Below are 18882 nucleotides of genomic sequence, written 5' to 3'. Positions count from 1 at the left end.
TGTAATAATGATTTTGTGGTTCATGAAAAAAACTGAATTTCCATGATTATAGATCAGATTGGGGTAATATTTTTCGTCTATGTTGGGTTTGCTCGTTTATTCATGCACCAATTAGCGAATGAATGAGTAAGAGCTGAAAAACTGCTTACTTCACATCATTGCTTTCCTCATTTTGTTCGCATTCAATGAAGAAAAGGAATATTAGGTTGAAGCTGATGCTATACAGATTATACCTACTCTCCCACTAAAGCGCTAATTTTTATTTCACACACACGTTAATGTCATTGTCGTGAAGAGAAAACTTCAACTAGATCTCTAGACAGTAAGTCTAAACTTAACGTTGCAGCGAAAAACTTTTCCCATTAGTGTTATTCTGCATATCCAGGTTCATTTTGGGAGAGTGAAATATGTTAAATTGAGCGTAGCTGTGGTTTTGAAGCGCCACAGGTAAAGGTGCCTTCTTCCTATCCTATTTTCTGGAGTTAGAATAGCGAAACGTTGTTTAAACGTTCAAACCAGAACGTCTAATTCGCCAGAAATACTTCTGTTAGTTACTTCAGTTCCGAACTTACTGATGAACCCCCTCCCTGCTAATATTTCCGAGTTAATTGAGTAAAACATACATTTGGTGAACACCAACTTGACAATTTTATGAAGCGTTCGGATAAATTCGAAAATCTTCGCCTCAGTCCTGACGTTAGAGGAGTTTGAGGATATTTCTGGCAAACTGAATGGTTTTTGTCTTTCAGAGTGGGACTAACCACTTTACGGCTCGAAATACAGGTTTTAAGGTTAGGTTAGGTTATTTTTCATGTAAATGAGAAAAACGATAAAATAATGACATGGCTTCAACATGTGTAGGGATTCATGATTTGACGTGATATTCAAACTACTTGACTCGATATTCAAGCTATTTGACTTGAACTCGACTCGAAATCCATTCAAGTTCAACTTGAACTTAAGCGTGAACTTGACTTGACTTGAACTTGACTTGAACTTGACTTGAACTTGACTTGAACTTGACTTGAACTTTTTCAATTTTGAGTAAGTGAATATTTGACATTGAAACACTACTACTTGACTTGAACTTGAATTGATTTAAAGTCAAGTAGCTTAAATATCAAGTCAAGCCGTGAATCTCTAGATGTGATTGACGTTATTGTTGTATCTTTGATGAAGTATTCTATTGATTTGACCCTCCTGAACAACGGCATGAATATTCTTTCCCATATAAAAACTACTGTTCAATTTAATTTGGATTGAATAATAACAACAAAGTAATTTCCACTAACCTACTTCGTTTCATTTAATTCATAATGAATTTCCATGAAGTGAGGATCGAGTTTTCACGTAAATATTGGAAAATCCACCTCAATATTCTGCTCGATTTTTCTTTTTCTGGAGATCTGACCAACATGGAATTCAACATAGAGCTTGGTATTAGTATAATACCTCTACGTGCAAAATTTCCAGTTTGTCGGATCTATTGTCACTGATATATTAGATTCGATACTCTGCACGAAATTTCCATTGTTCTGAAGATGCAACATCACAAAACTTTCCACGAAGCTAGAAATTGTTAATCTGAATATAAACGCAAAACCTCAACTCGGTTGCTACCAAAAAGGGGACGTTTTGATGTGTTTGTTGTACTTTTTTAGGTTTTATTCATTTGAAAATGTGTTACTGGTAATTTTTAATATTCTTCCAACATCCCGAACGAATTATCTTCATTTGTCTAATTGAACTTGGCTTGATAGACTCTAAATATACAGGGTGGCCATTTGAAAACGAAACAGACGAGATAACAGACGAAATAAAGTTTTTCGATAGAAGAAATGCTCGGACAGGTCGATTTCTGTTTCGAGGGGGACAACTTAAGATGTAGGTTACGGACGCATAGCGCTTCAACCCTTGTTGCTACAACCCCCACCCCCAATTTTTGAATAGGGAAGATGGTGTGAGTGATACCTCAATTTAAAGGTATTTTTATACTGATTTCAGCACAGTAATTGTTTTTTCATTTTATGCATTAGTTCTCGAAATATTCATGCGTTAGTTAGTTAGGAAGGAAGCCACAGTCATGGTTGTTTTGAAGCTCAAAATGTCGATTTTTCACAAAACACTACAAGTGCCATGAAAACACTACTTCATTTTCAAATACTTAGTTAAGAATATTTCGAGAACTAATGCATAAAATGAAAAAACAATTACTGTGCTGAAATCAGTATAAAAATACCTTTCAAATGAGGTATCACTCACCCCATCTTCCCTATTCAAAAATTGGGGGTGGGGGTTGTAGTAGCAAGGGTTGAAGCGCTATGCGTCCGTAACCTACATCTTAAGTTGTCCCCCTCGAAACAGAAATCGACCTGTCCGAGCATTTCTATCGAAAAACTTCATTTCGTCTGTAATCTCGTCTGTTTCGTTTTCAAATGGCCACCCTGTATATAGACGAAACTTTGGCTTAGTCCTAATATCTATATTCCTAACCCTGTTATTTGAACTTCAACGTGTTTACACAAGGACGTGAAAGCACATACAATTTCTTTAGGTGAAGACCCCAATCAAATAACTCATCAACTTACAAAAAACAGGAACATCTTCACCTTCCATCCATTTCTTAATTTCATTCTGTACAAGTTTTATATGAATTGATTTTCGCTTATGGAGCCATTCGCCTTTCTTCCAAGATGGTTTATTCTAGATTTGTTTCACTTGCTTTTGCTTTTATCTGCGTTGACCCTCGTAGCAATAGGAGCATTCCTATCCACAGAATGGCCTCAATTCATCAAGAAAACCCTTCGCCCAATGCAGAAGTCAGTTGTACACCAGATGCGAATAAATGCCCAATTCAGTTTGGAATATTAACCTATCTCCGAATTCCTGGGTTCACATTAATCTGAGAAGTGTCGAAAGAATAATAAAGCTAAAATATGAAAGAATTGAACGTTAGAGTTCCGGCGATGAAGTAGGAAGTGGGATAAGGAGAAAAATCGGAGAAGTGAGAAACTGCAGTTTTGCCAACTGTTCTATATTTCATGGAGTTTCGGTAGATCGATATATTCGCGATATAAATATAGAGGAAAGGGATTTCGACTCCGATGGCATCGCTTTTTACCAGATAAATTTCCTTGTTCTTGTAATGAATTCGACGTTGACCTGTTGTCACCGAAATATTGTTTTTTTTTTCTTCGATATAAACACATCAATAGGGTCTAAGGGACAGTGTGAAATTTCGAAGGAAAATACTTATATTGATATTGTAAATTAACATGTATCATGAAGTCACTCTAGAGAAAAAATAAGTCATTTTAATGGTTGACGTTTTAATGAACAAGCTATCTATACATCATGCACATCTCCTAGGCATGTTTCTTATCAGGTTATCTGCAGTATATCCCATACGCTCGATGGGATTCAGGTCAGAGGATTGTACTGGCCATGGAAAAAACTTTTCATCGAAATCTGCAGCATATGGCTCAACTATAGGTCGCAGAATCTTGTTTTGGTAGTGCTTGCCATAACCTTGCCAGCTGACTGTTGTGTTTTTCCTCGCTTTGGATTCGATTCATCAGCTGACTGTCGATTGGACTCCGGAGTGAAATGGTGGAGTCATGTTTCATCCATTGTCACATATCGACGTAAAAACTCAGGTTTATTGCACTCAAACAGCTTCAAACTGTGCTCAGAATCATAAACACGTTGTTGCTTTTGATCGATTGGAGCTCGCGCGGCACCAATTTCACACACAGCTTTCTCATGTACAAATATTCGTGAATGATATGATGTAAACGTTCAGATGATATCTTCACAATGTGTGCTATCTCGATCAACACCACTTTATGGCCATTCATAATTATTTTGTGGATTTTTTTTGAATTTTTCGTCGGTGACAGCCTCTTTTGGGCGTCCACTGCATTCGCCGTCTTTGGTGCTCATTTCACCATGTTTAAATTTAGTATACCAACCATCATTGATTAATCAATGATTGGATTTTCCTGGTGCAGACCTCGGAAATTTTTCATCAAGCCAAGATTCTGCTTCAACTGTATATTTTCCTTTCGAAAAGCAATATTTTATCAGCGCACGAAATTCTTTTTTTTTCATTCATTTTCAAATAACAAAAATAGCTACAAGTCAATATCTCACAAACTAATGGTCGGACCACTGTCAAATTTTGACACGTATCGTTTGAAGTTTGGTATTAACTAAAAATAATATGTAAAATAACTATACTAGCAATCAATTATTGAGTTTCAATGAAATTCAATAATTGATTCATATTGATTTTTGATAATAAGCTACGTAGAATACAGTTATGTTCAGTAGCAGTGTTTAGTGGTATTTTCAGATTTTCTGGTGTTATTTTATAAGGAGCCTAGTGCGTGGAAAAGTTTTTAAACAGGGACTTGTATTCTTGCCGCCAAAATGTGATGTGTTCTCAGTGTAAAACATTAGATTAAAACAATAAATCTACGCTACAACAACAACACAAAAGCACAACATTGATCTTACGTATCGGACGTACAATTATAGTAGAGTAACACTCCAGATATGAAAACGAAGATGATGATCAGTAGGATGAGGATGAGAAGCAGCAACGTGGGGCGGCACCATGAGAAGAAACAAGAGTCTCTGGCGCTCTCGGTGTTGGAGGAAGATGATCCTAGGCACCATCCACACGACCGGGAATCGTTCGTTCCCTGGGCCTGGACGCCATTAGGAGATTTCGATACTTTATTGTCGTCTGGGGGATTTCTAATGACTTTCTGATAGGCATTACTTGCAGGTACGAAGCCGTCTTCGTCCTGATGTTGTTCGGCACTGTTACCGTAGACCCTGTAGGTGGCGACCGCGTTGATGCTCGACTCCGGCTTGTAACGCATCTTAGATGATCTTATTTACCGGCAATTCCGTCATCCCCTACGTGCTATATATCATTTTACGTGGAGGGGCAAGGGATTGAACTCGGTCTACGTCCAAGCGTCGGTTTGATCCCGTAACGTTTTCTCTTCAATTTGTTCATTTTGATGCCACTTCGCTATTTCGAACCACCACTATTGTTGTTTACACTGTCAAGTTCGGGCCGCCTCGATATCGTATTATTCTTGTTGTCTGATGGATCTGAAACATATAGTTCGGTTATTTCAATTGATACGATGCGGCTGGTCAAGAATAATATTTATCTGGCTATTCCATCTAGATTGAGGTGAGCATTTCCGCATACAAACATACGTACATAGAAATGATTCAATTTATTTTCTAAATCGTCAAAATATTCAAAAATAGTAGATTTGATGTCGGAAGATTATGATACGAATTTCTAGTCGATAGGAGACCTTCTATATACTAACTGACAGAAAAACTGCAACACCCAACAGGAGCTGTTTTTAGGTAAAACATAGATAGTATAGCAAGCAGAAAATGATTGAAATTTGGAGAAAAAACGAAGGGTTTACCATTTTTTCAATAACCTTGTTAATAATGAGTTTGTCCACCGCGATTATCTATACACTCCCCAACACGTCTCGGCATTGATGCAATAAGATGGTCTATTTCTTCTTGAGGAATACTACCCCAAGCTACCTGTATTTCATGTCTCAGAGCCACCAAAATATGTGGGGGCTGGAGTGAATTTCCAAACTTTCTAAGCATGATGTCCCAAACATGCTTTATGGGCGAAAGATCGGGGGATCTGGGCGGCCATGGCAAAAGATTCACATGGTTTACTTCGAAAAAGTTCAAACTAACTCTGGCAACATGAGGTCGGGCATTATCTTGCTGAACCATTGGATTCTCGAGCTGGTTAAGGTAAGGGTCAACATATGGCTCCACTATTTCTTGAAGGTAATGCAGCGCTGTCATGTTACCTTGAATAAAGACTACAGGTGAGCTACTTCATTGGCAATAGCACCCCATACCATAACGTCTACTGTCCGGTGTATATGACGCTCAACATCAAACTGAGGTTCAAGTCTTTCTCCCGACGTCGTCTAACCGTTCTTCGGCCATCATGTGCACCCAAGGAGAATCGAGATTCATCAGGAAAGACGACCTGATGCCATTCCACATTCCAATGTTGACGTTCTCTGCACCACTATAATCGTTGCTGGCGATGCTCAACCGTCAGAGGTATCACAAAATGATTCTGCAGTCCAAAAGACCTTATCCGGCGGTAAACAGTTCTGACAGTGACAGCATGGCCTTGTTCTCCTCCTAACCACTCACCAGCCAAAGATTGAGTTGTCGGAAATCGGTCTCTAATGGCTATAGGTCCTAGACGTCGATATTGAACTTCATTTGTGCCACTTCGACGTCCTACTCCTTCAATATTAGGCATTATCAATCCACGCTTGGCAACATCTCATAACAGTAGTTGGATTTCTGTTCGTACAGTTAGTGATTTCTCAAAATGACAACCCCGCCTCCCGTAGACCAATAATTCGACCACTTTCAAATTCACTTAGCAGGCGATAAATTCCGCGTACACGTGCTCTAGGCATTTTAACAACAACTGAATACCAACTTTGGATCTCCTCGAATAGCTGGTTTGTAGTCAAATTTGAAAAACTTACAAGAAACGACTACAATATTCAAGTAAGAAAAAACCTTCCCAATTTTTCCTCCTAATTCAATAATTCACTCCTTGCTATACTATCTATGGTTTACCAAAAAAACTTAAAATTTAAATAGCTACTTCTGGGTGTTGTAGTTTCTTTGTCAGTCAGTATATCATTCGCAGTGAATGTCGGCGCTCAAAATTGAAGATATGCTCGAAAAATATGTCGACGATAGGATTATTCGTTGGAGTAAGTGTAATTGATATTATTATCGAGACTTAAATCTTACTAGAAAGTTTCCCAACTCTGAAGAGATTTGTCAAGTGAATTCCACTCGATCACCCTATTACCAACCAGCTTAGTGCTATCGTTTTCAAATTCATCCTATTGAATAACTCTGGTCCTGGATCTCATAAAGCCCCGCTGTTCAAGGAATCATTGACTCTGATTTCACTTCCTTGTTTGAGTAAATTATTTCAGATCCGCCTTGGATGATAGTGAATTCGAATTGGGGGGGCTCGAAACGCTTGATTTTATAGACAATTACAATATTTCACTTTTAGGGTCTCAGCAGCAGCTAGTAACGAACGGGCAGATCTAAGGAGGCTGAAGATACCAGACGCGTCATTGAATTATGATGGCCTTTTTTGCTGGGACATCAGATTCTATATTAATCGTTTGAAATTGGATTGAAAAACGACTTGAAAAGTTAGGTAAGATAACAATTCATTGATATTTAATTGATACAAATGTTTCAAAACCAATATCTATATTTTGTTTAAAAATTTTGAACAAAGCAAAAATAATCACCTAGACTATTATATCCAATAGCATGTGTTAAAAACAAAAAGAAACCTTCAAAAAAAAAACATTCCCTGCTGTGCTTTTTGTAGTCGCATCAAAGGCATGACTGCAACAATGCTGTAGTTTGTGCGAATTTGACCAACCAATTTTAAACCAGAATCACTTTCAATTTTTCGTCCATTCATCAGTTAATATGGCATGTAAACTTCGATATTCCTATGGGATCCATCGAATGTGCATTCATTTTACGTATGCATTGTTCATTTAACTGCTATTGTTCGATATCCTTTTGTTCTGGATTCCATATTCTGGTGTCATAGTTGTGAATATGGCTATATCAAGATATGTACCTATTGAAATGAAATTGAAGGATTGCTGACTTTTTACTAACAATTCACGTGAAAATATTATTTTGAGGTATTCACGTTGTTATTTTTTTCATTATTATTACAGTAGGAAAAATTGATTCTGAATGCTGCATCAATAAATGTAAAAAAATGGAGATTCAATGAGACATAATTTGTACTCAAGCAACAGATATTATGCAAATAGATATTATTAAATCCGCAATACAGAACAATTCAGTCAATTAAAGTTGTCCTGATGATCATTTTCTGATAGGGACAAACATCGTACAATACCTGCTCGTGTTCTATTCACTTTTTGATGAACATATCCTGAGCACGGTTCTCATCTTCAGAGCAAACCTGGGGTTGATGGTTCTTTGGACCAACGCGTTCACCTACTCTGTTTTTATCCTCAGATTTCATCTTGAGATAGCAAGAAACGCTGAGCAGTTAATGGATAACATTATCTGTACAGGAATTATCTACAGAAATTAAACGTCTGACCTGATTCTCAATTATTTTCTCGGGTTCACCTAGGAGAAACTCTTCATTTCACCATTGAGGATATCTTTCGAATCTACGAACCCTTCTTATTCGACTCCATCCACATTTTCAACAACAAAGTTTATTAATTAGAACAATATTTAAAGAAATATCGAACTTTGTGAGTATCAGAGTATATTTTTGTTCATGACGATTAGAGACAGATTGTTGAAGAGAGAATATTGAATATGAGTTTGGTTTTCTTGATAAAGTCTGAATATATCACAAAACGTTGTATGACACATTTAATATGATTTCTTTACTATCTGCTGATGGAACAATCCCTCATAAATGAACTGAATTTGTAAGGGTCAATGGCACTATAATGAGCAATGAAAGTGACCAAATCGACAATAATGACCCTCAAGGTTTTCCAAATCATATTGCATTTGATTATTCAGATATTTTACAATTACAGTATGCGGTACAAACATATTTATTCAACCGGGCATTATACCCAAACCGAAAAACAAATTATCCTTACGCGAGTTGAAACATACAGTGAATATCAAATAAGAAGTAGACTTCAGGCGCACTTGGCAACAACCTGTCAGCCCCATTCTCCCCAAGACCTTACTAAAATGTTCCCTGTGGCTGCGATATGACGAGAATCGACAATTTCATACTATCATTTTCTTGATATTTCCTTTTCTCTCTCTTGTGAAATCTCCAGCAGAAAATATATATATCACCTAGCGCATTCGTATGGAACTTACGTTTTGGAACTTGGGAGTTTCCTCTGCAGTAGGTGTAATGGGATAATGTTTTTGTCTGTATTCAAACATGTTCCGCAGATTGTGCATCAATATTTGCTAGGAACAAAAGGAAACCATCGGAACTCAGGGAAATTGTGAATCAATTGAACCGGAAATAAAGGGTGTTTTTCTTAGGGCTATAGAACTTTAAATTGCAATAAAACAACGATGGTTATTCGATTGACATGAATTTTATTTATCCGCAAGATAATCTTGTGGCATTACATTTTAAATATGATTTCTGGCATATGACCGCCACGGCTGGCTCGGATGTAGTCCAATCTGGACGTCCAATTTTCGATGACTTTTTTCAACATTCGGCAATAACACGGCGAATGTTGACTTCCAAATGGTCAAGAATTTGTGGCTCATCCGCATAGACCAATGACTTTACATGGTCGCACAGAAAGTAGTCTAGCGGCGTTAAATCACAAGATCTTGGAGGCCAATTCACAGGTCCAAAACGTGAAATTAGGCGGTTACCAAACGTGTCTTTCAATAAATCGATTGTGGCACGAGCTGTGTGACAAGTTGCGCCGTCTTGTTGGAACCACAGCTCCTGGACATCATGGTTGTTCAGTCCAGGAATGAAAAAGTTAGAAATCATGGCTCTATACCGATCACCATTGACTGTAACGTTCTGGCCATCATCGTTTTTGAAGAAGTACGGACCAATGATTCCACCAGCCCATGAAGCGCACCAAACAGTCAGTTTTTCTGGATGTAACGGTGTTTCGACATACACTTGAGGATAAGCTTCACTCCAAATGCGGCAGTTTTGTTTGTTGACGTAGCCATTCAACCAGAAGTGCGCTTCATCGCTAAACAAAATATGGACGTAGTGCGCGATACGTATTCCGCCAGAACCATTATTTTCGAAATAAAATTTCCCAATGAAACACCCTGTATAGAAACAGCAATATAAACGTTACGGAACCTTCAGTGATGTTGGGTATGCAGATGTAAGACCCAGAAATACTACCAATTTTTTCGGAATACAGTCATCCATCCAAAATCGAATTGAACAGCAATTGACACTTTCTCCGTGATGGATTATCTGTCGAAATAAAAAGGATGTTCATTAAATAATGGCGCTAAATCATGGAAATTTTCCATTCATTTCCTCCTATCGGTAGGAATACACATAGCCGGCATGAAATATATCCGTTTGTTTCAGATGGATACCAATTCATGAACGCCCATATTTTTTTATTCCACGTCCATTGTTCGCGTAATAAAAATGCGAGAGATGATGGATGTCCTTATGGATAGCTGGAAATGACAAAAAATAAATAGTAATAGCTGATATGGGGCAATATCGAAATGGCATAAATCCAATGAATTATTTAATTAGAACACTGGGATACCTTTAGCTGAAATATTGTGTATGAATTACCATCACCTGCACCCCTGTACAATTCAATTGGTGAATTGAAACCCAAAGATGCCATCCAAAGGTTAGAATTAGAAAATCAGGCAAGCAATATTTTATCAGCACACGAAATTCTTTTTTCCATCTTTTTTCAAATAACAAAAGTAGCTACACTCACAACGCGATATCTCACAAACTAATGGTCGGACTGCTGTCAAATTTTGACACGTATCTTTTGAAGGTTGGTACTAACTAAAAATCATATGGATTTAATACTAGCACCGCCTGTGCATCAGACCGGGGACTTTTCAATTGGACTAATATGAGAAATAAGATTGTTTCATCACTGAAATTTCAACATTTTATGTGAAAAAGGAGTTGAATCTCAGTAATGTCACTCACTTCCGCTTAGCAGATACCGGATTCTTGACTCGTTTACTTTCGCAGTGGGCTTTTTTTCATCAAATATCGCGTGTATTATTGTAGTTGAAAACCAGTCACACGCAAAGAATTAACTAACAGATTAATTCAAGCGGAAAATAATCTGAAAACTAGAGTGGCACAAATTGAGTGAAAGATTTTAATAATGTCGCATGTTCCGAAAATTGCGCTACATATTTTGAACATTATATTATCTTTAGTATCGATACTATTGGAAATGAATAGTTTTTGAATTCTTGTCGCCTAAATTTTTTTTTATTTATTATTGTTTGTATGAGAAAAATGATTCTCCTGAAATTATCAGGTAAACTTCACCACTTCAGTCTCTCTGAAATATTTCGTGTACATTTTTGAATGAAACAGTCCACTTCTGAAATTGTTGAAGGGCTTACAACTCATGGGATAACGTGTTCGCAATATTCCCCCATAATAACTCCTGAGAATCAAAATGAAAAAATAATAATAGAGACTCGTAAAATAGCACCATCCTGGATTTGAACATCGCTAACGCAAAGGTTGAAAAGTTTATGCGCTATTTGCAGATGGAGCATTATAAGTTATAAATTCGCTTTTAGTACACTCTTACTTCAACACCCCATATATCGTTCTTCTTATTCTATTTTCGCATTCACAATACAACACTCATGGGAATATGTTCAACTACTCAAGTATTTTCGACAATACGATTTCATGAAGTGGGTATAACTTTAAGCATGCAGAGCATAGGCTGTGCAGTGTGCATTGTGAAAGGAACATAACTAATAGTGAACGTATTCCGAGTAAGTTCGTATTAAATTTCAATAGACGTCATCATTACAAGTAATAATGGCAAAAGTGTGTTTTGAAACGCTTGTCTAAAGAGTTTACTTGCCAAACTGAATGTAAACATGCATTGGGCAGCTTATTTTGCATATTTCTTTAGTCTCAATTCAATGAGAAAACAGAGACTCTTCCACAAAGATACATATCCGAGAATTGAAACAATGAAACGTCCTATTCTATTATACTCAAACAAGAAACGCCTATAGAAACCAGGATTCTAAGAAAAGTGAAGCAACTCTCATCAAACATTTCGAGGTGGTCAAAATTATATAGAACCCCCTCATATCCTGATGAAAATTCACCATTTTATTAAATTTTTGGAATGCCTAAACGAGAAACAAAATGATTTCCTCCTCAGAGATTTTAATAAAAAAGTTGGATCCGGTTAAGACGCAACTTATGTTAATATGAAGTTTGCAAATGCCCTAATCCAATTTTGATATTAGTTTCAAACGACCCCATCTCAAATTCAAATGACGTTGGACAGCCGTACTTTCTGAGCTGAAGATGAAAAACGACATGTTTTTTGATCCGTTATTGAAAAGGATGAATGAAAAATTTTAATTAGTTCATACTTTAGTTAACTGAACTCTCGTAAGTTGTATTGTGGCCCTTTGTCTTTCAATACACGGCTCGAACACATTGATTGTGTTCCATAATGGTCGCCTGTGATTGTTTCAGTCGGTTTTAACAACTCATAATACACTACGCCGAGCTGGTCCCACCATATACTGAACATTTTTGGAACCGTGAATATTTGGTATTCCGAAACATGGTCGAAAAACACTCTGTAACTATGTAACGGTAATAGCTTTGGAGTTGCGGTTTTTGCCAATGAGTTTCTCAAGCTCCCAAGAGTACAAGCTCGTTACGTTCAAATGTTTGTTATTCTGAATTTCGTACTGAGAATGATCTCAAATGATGTATGACTTCGAGTAGAATTCCATAGGTATTCACTAATGATAGATCGAGATGTTTCGGTAGAATAGTTAGTTAGTTTTAAGTTTTACAGCTTCGACGTCACGGTCATTAGCCATGTGAATTAGAGCTCAATTTGAGATCGTATAATCACCCCCTTCTTCTGCTATTCTAGCCATAATGTGATCTTCAGCTCACCTTCCAGTTCCAGGGTTCTAATGAACTCCAGTATCTGGGATGGCTCCAAGGAGACTAATTCTTCACCTCTACAAGTTTCTTGTCCAGACATTGGACATAAAGAAACATGGTGAATATTATAGCTATTCATACATATATCTTTTGCCGAATTCAAGTGTTTTTTCACTTCAGCCTCTTGAGATAGATTATCCCTCAGCATCCTATTAACAGATTTGATTAAACCCCCGATTTCTGGAAGACAGGCCAGCGAATATTTATTTACCTCGAAACCCCCCTTACAAATTGAATTTTCTGGTTGATACGTCTTCCAGACCTAGTTTACCGGATCTGATTGATATTGTATCTGATGGATTTCGTTTCGACAAAAGGGGCTGTGCCAGTGATCTCGTCAAAATTCTCCTCTGCTTCCTCGACAATCCAACCGAAAATTAGAATGTAATCCCGAAACACCCCTTTCTGCAGCTTATAGTTGAGCGTATGTTGGAAACGTTTATTTATGGTTCCCTTGAAATTGACTGAACCAAATTATAATGCAAACGAGGATCGGCACAAGCACGGGCAGGATAGAGAGAGAGACTTTTCGATACTTTGTTAAGCTGCATGCGGAATAAAATTTTCCTAGATTATGGTCTATTAACATATAACATAAATGATGGAATTATCCCAAATCTTCAGATACCAGCTCGAGTTCAGGACTCCGAACCTAATCCTTCCACATTCAAGCCACATCCTATATATATTTTAGTTTTAAGCCCCACAAATGTTTTTTGCGTCCATAATGTATTACCACACAACAATTCATCAGATCCCCATCAAACTTTGAAGAATCATGTGGTAGATTTTAGCCTAATAAATACAAAGCTGGAATGACAAGGTCTTGAAAATTTGAGAAAGCTGTGTGCAAAAGTGTGCCAAAGCGATGAAAAACACAACAGTCAGCTGGCAAGGTTATGGCATCAGTATTCTGGGATGCGCAAGGTATAATATTCATCGATTACCTCCAAAAGGGCCAGACCATCAACAGTGATTATTATATAGCGTTATTGGATCGTTTAAAGGAAGAAATCGTTAAAAAACGGCCTCATTTGAAGAAAAAAGGTGCTGTTTCATCAAGACAATGCGCCGTGTCAGAAATCAATAAAAACAATGGCAAAATTGCATGAATTGGGCTTCGAATTGCTTCTGCATCCACCGTATTCGCCAGATCTGGTCCCCAGCGACTTTTTCCTGTTCAAGACGTCAGACGTCAAAAGAATGCTCGCTGGAAAGAAATTTAGAGCCAATCCAATACAAAAAAGGTATCGAAAAGTCGGAAGACCGCTATAATCGCTGTATCGCCCTCAAAGGCAACTATGTTGAATAATAAAATCGAATTATGCCAAAAAAAAAAAATGTTCTACTAAGGTAGACTGGGGACTTTTCAATTGGCCTGTTATTTTGAAACATCGTTAACAGACACAATCAATTTTGTGTAATCGATTAACCGTTTTTTTCTCAGTAAGTATTGTAACTTCAAGTTTGCATGTAAATTTTATGTGATTAATAAATTGTGTGGTCTCCAGCGGCGCCTCAATGACTGAGCCTTCGATAGCTTCTGATGTCAACTTCATCGAAAGCATCTGATGCATTTAAGTTCAACAAAGAAACAGGATCTTAGTTTCAATGTCATCATAAATTCATTTGCTATCATCGATACACATTGGTCTTCGAGTCATTCAGCAGGTCCCACAATTTTTATCCTATTCAGTCGATAAAAAAAAGAGCCGTCTGTACCATAGTTCGTATCGGAAGCTAGATATCAATAGGCCAAGTTTTCCTTTCTCATAAAGGGAGTGTTAAAAGTTTGAAGTGCCTGAGAATCATAATTTTCATTGTTGCTGGTTCAACTTTTCAAAATTGAATTTAAAAGCAATCCGGTGTCGGAAATCACCCCTCTTGGAAACAACTTAATATAGGAAAATGTTTGAGAGTTTTCGATAGCATGATTAGTTCGAAGTCTACAGAAATGTTTCCGCTTCCTCAACGAAAAGGAAACCTCAACATAAAGCTGTTACTTTCCAATATAGATTCCAGGAAAAATTTATTCCTCAATATTTCCCATCTAGAATCTCAATCTCGTATTCGTTTCTCTACTTTAATCTTCAAAGAAACTTTGAAACGATATCATATACATAGATCATATTATTAAGACGAGAATTTTGAATACCTCTCAATCTGTCGATGGATTCTATACGTCTGAATTTTCTATCCATTTCAGTGGATATTTCTCAATATACAACAATAAAATTCACCAAAAAAAAATTATGATTGCCAAAAATGGAATGCTTGGGATTTTGGTCGGCCAATTCGATAGAAGTTTGATTCAGCTTCATTCACAAATCAATCAAAGTAATTACAACCTCAGTCTGACAATAATAAAATAAATTATTATATTTGCGCGAGCTTACAATCGATCAAAAACAACAACGTATTAATGTTTCTGAGCAGTGTTTGAAGCTGTGTGCAATAAACCTGAATTTTTACGTCGAAATGTGACAATGGATGAAACATGGCTCCATCATTTCACCCCGGGGTCCAATCGACAGTCAACTGGGGGGACTGCACAAAATGAACCGGATCAAAAGCGAGGAAAAACACAACAGTCAGCTGGTAAGGTTATGGCATCAGTATTCTGGGATGCGCCAGGTATAATATTCATTGATTACCTCCAAAAGGTCCAGACCGTCAACAGCGATTATTATATAGTCTTATTGGATCATTTAAAGGATGAAATCGTCAAAAAACGGCCCCATTTAAAGAAAAAAAGGTGCTGTTTCATCAAGACAATGCGCCGTGTTACGAATCAATAAAAATAATGGAAAAATTGCATGAATTGCGCTTCGAATTGCTTCTGCATCCACCGTATTCGCCAGATCTGGCCCCCAGCGACTTTTTCCTGCTCTCAGACCTCAAAAGGATGCTCGCTGAAAAGGAATTAGGCGGCAATGAAGAAGTAATCGCCAAAACTGAGGCCTATTTTGAAGCGAAAGACAAATCGTACTACCAAAATGGTATCGAAAAGTTGGAAGATCGTTATAATCGCTGTATCGTCCTCGAAGGCAACTATGTTGAATAATAAAATCGAATTTTGCCAAAAAATGTGACTGGGGACTTTTCAATTGGACTATTACAGGCTAAGATATTTCCAGTTGAAAATTAGAATGATTGTTCGATATATAATGACTGATTTTTCAAGATTTGTCTCTACATAATATTCGTCTTTAGCTGATCAGCGTAGGAGAGAAAACTGCTGATGTATAAAATCTTGGATAAGAGTGTAAATTCAATCTGCATTGAAAGGAAGAATTTTTAAAAACCAATATATTTGGTTGAATACTTTCCCAATGAATTTAATCGAAAATCTCCAAGAATCTTTTGTTTATTGGTCAGAGACCCAATTGGAAAATTCGTTGAGGATATTCTGTATTTTAGCAACCCCTTTGATCTCACCGACTTCTCTGTTTATGGAACAAGCGCGTAATTCATTTCTCCGCTTACGTTCGTTCGCAAAACATCGAGGAATATATTCGTGAATCGAGGACCGAAAGGTGTTGAGGTTCTGGTCAATCGAGCTCTATTTGAGCCAAACATTCTAACAAAGCGAACCCGTCAGCTGTGGGTTAGGTACGATAAAAATCGAGGACTATACCGTACATGCGAAACGGGCATAAGGCTAAAACTCCAGCCATGGGCCTGCATATAAACGTTGAAGCGGAAAATGGGCATGTAATTTCCAAGCCACGCACGTAGAGGTCTGTAATTATTTTACAGATTTCATCATATACCACTGAAATCCAATAACATTGTTTTTCTGTTATTCCGATCAAGTCGGAATTTCATATCAACTTTTCGTGAGTCGGTTCCGGTATACTAGAGCGTTGGAATATCGAAAGCGTTATGAGAATTCATCCAGGTTTTATGCTGCACTAAAGACGTGGACCGCAATTGATTTTTACGCCATCATTAGGACCTTCATAGGGACATTCTGAAAAGCTATGATACTTAGCCATTTTTTCGAATAATGTCTGTATTATACTCTCGTCTCTAGTTTTCGACTCTCTTGTCTCTACTAGTGAAGATTGGTGATGATCATTACAATTCGTCCCCACTTTGAGCAGTGTAAACCAACGTCTGGACCTTCAACCCTGTCCAGTCTCTTATATACTAACTGACGAAGAAACTGCAACACCCAGAAGGAGCTCTTTAAATTTTTTTTTGTGGAACATAGCTAGTCTAGCAAGGAGTAAATGATTGAATTTGGAGAAAAAAATCGTGAAGGTTTCATCATGTAAACAATTTTGTTACTTAAATATTGTAGTCCTTTTTTGCTAGTTTTTTAAATTTTACAACAAACCAACTGTTCGAGGAGATCCAAAGTCAATGTTTAGTTGTTGTTGAAATTCCTAGAGCACAGGTACGCGGAATTTATTGCCAGCTAAGTGAATTTGAAAGAGGTCGAATTATTGGTCTACGGGAGGCGGGGTTGTCATTTCCAGAAATCGCTAACCATACGAAAGAAATCCAACAAATGTTATGAGATTCTGTCAATCGTGGTTTCATAATGCCTAAAATCGAAGAAGAGTAGCACCGGACGTCGAAGGGGCTCAAATGAAGTTCAAGATCGACGTCTAAGTCTTCTGGTCATCAGAGACCAATTTGCGACAACTCGATCTTTGGCTGATGAGTGGTTAGGGGAACGAGGCCTTCCTGTAACTGTCCGAACGGTTTACCGCCTGATAAGGTCTTTTGGACTTCAGCATTATCGACCCCATCTTGTGTTACCTCTGACGGTTGAGCATCGCCAGCAATGAGTACATTTGTGCAAAGAACGTCAACATTGGAATGTGGAATGGCATCAGTTCGTCTTTTCTGATGAATCCCGATTCTCCTTGGGTGCACATGATGGCCGAAGAAGGGTTAGACGACGTCGGGGAGAAAGACGTGAACTCCAGTTTGATATTGAGCGTCATATACACCGGAGAGTTATGGTATGGGGTGCTATAGCAGATGCAAATAGGTCAGCTTTAGTCTTTATTCGAGGTGATATGACAGCGCTGCATGATAGTGGAGCCATATGTTCTCCTTTACCTTAACCGGCTCGAGAATCTAATATTTCAGCAAGATAATGCCCGACCTCATGTTGCCAGAGTTAGTTAAAACTTTTTATAAGCCACCCATGTGAATTTTTTGCTATGGACGCCCAGATCCCCTGAACTTTCGTCCATGGAGGATGTTTGGGACATCATGGGTAGAAGGCTTAGAAATTTACCCCAGCCCCCACGGACTTTGGCGGCTCTGAGACATGAAGTACAGGTAGCTTGCGATAGTATCCCTCAAGAAGAAATAGACCATCTTATTGCATCAATGCCTAGACGTGTTGGGGAGTGTATAGATAATCGCGGTGGACAAACACTTTATAAACAAATTCATTCAAAAAAATGTGAACCCTTCGTTTTCTTCTCCGGATTTCAATCATTCACTCCTTGCTATACTATCTATGTTTTACCAAAAAAAACTAGAATTTAAAAAGCTCCTTCTGGGAGTTGCAGTTTCTTTGTCACTTAGTATATTCTCCATCTAGGAAAAGTCAGCATCCCTAAGTTAGAGCAAACTTATCCAGCCATATACGCTGGAATATATATGAATATATGGAATTGTTAACCCAGCAACAAAATTGGTAGTCATCTTGGATAAAAAAAACTCTCATTCAAACAGCACCTGGACTATGTTGTCCAAAAAGGTAAAATTGTGCTTCCTAAAATATCTTAGCTACTCCCTCATCGCACCAACATATATTTTCACAACAAGCAACAGAACTATGGATATAATTTCCTTATTCAAAACATCAGAATAAAAATAAATGATCAAACTGAAATTATCTGGAGGATTTCCAGAATTCCATCTGAGGGATTTGTTTCCTATCATTCCGAAGGTTTTTCTGATATTTGCGTTGATAAACTAGAACATAACACTCCCAATTTCCAACTGTGCAAATAACCTTTTCATCTGTGAAACATCCGATCCTGTTGACAACAACATGTTGATACTCTCCAACTACAACTTGTTTTTGTCGAACATTA

General features: G+C 37.6%; 1 protein-coding gene across 7 annotated transcripts in view; it reads right to left on the bottom strand.

Annotated features, from left to right (window-relative positions):
* Window positions 1–18882, bottom strand: part of LOC123686530 (agrin-like) — a 214939-nt gene that overhangs the window by 91806 nt on the left and 104251 nt on the right. For 3 of the 7 annotated variants that reach the window (XM_045626743.1, XM_045626742.1, XM_045626741.1), the window contains exon 2: window positions 4532–5127. The exons of the other annotated variants lie outside the window; for them this stretch is intronic. In XM_045626743.1, coding sequence (XP_045482699.1) covers window positions 4532–4889 — 358 coding nt within the window. In that variant the 5' untranslated portion in view covers window positions 4890–5127. The remainder of the gene's footprint in view (window positions 1–4531; window positions 5128–18882) is intronic. 7 annotated transcript variants of the gene reach the window in all.

Source organism: Harmonia axyridis, chromosome X (genome assembly GCF_914767665.1).
Source record: "Harmonia axyridis chromosome X, icHarAxyr1.1, whole genome shotgun sequence".
In the NCBI taxonomy this organism is placed as follows: domain Eukaryota; kingdom Metazoa; phylum Arthropoda; class Insecta; order Coleoptera; family Coccinellidae; genus Harmonia; species Harmonia axyridis.
This window is presented reverse-complemented; position numbering and strand designations above follow the sequence as displayed.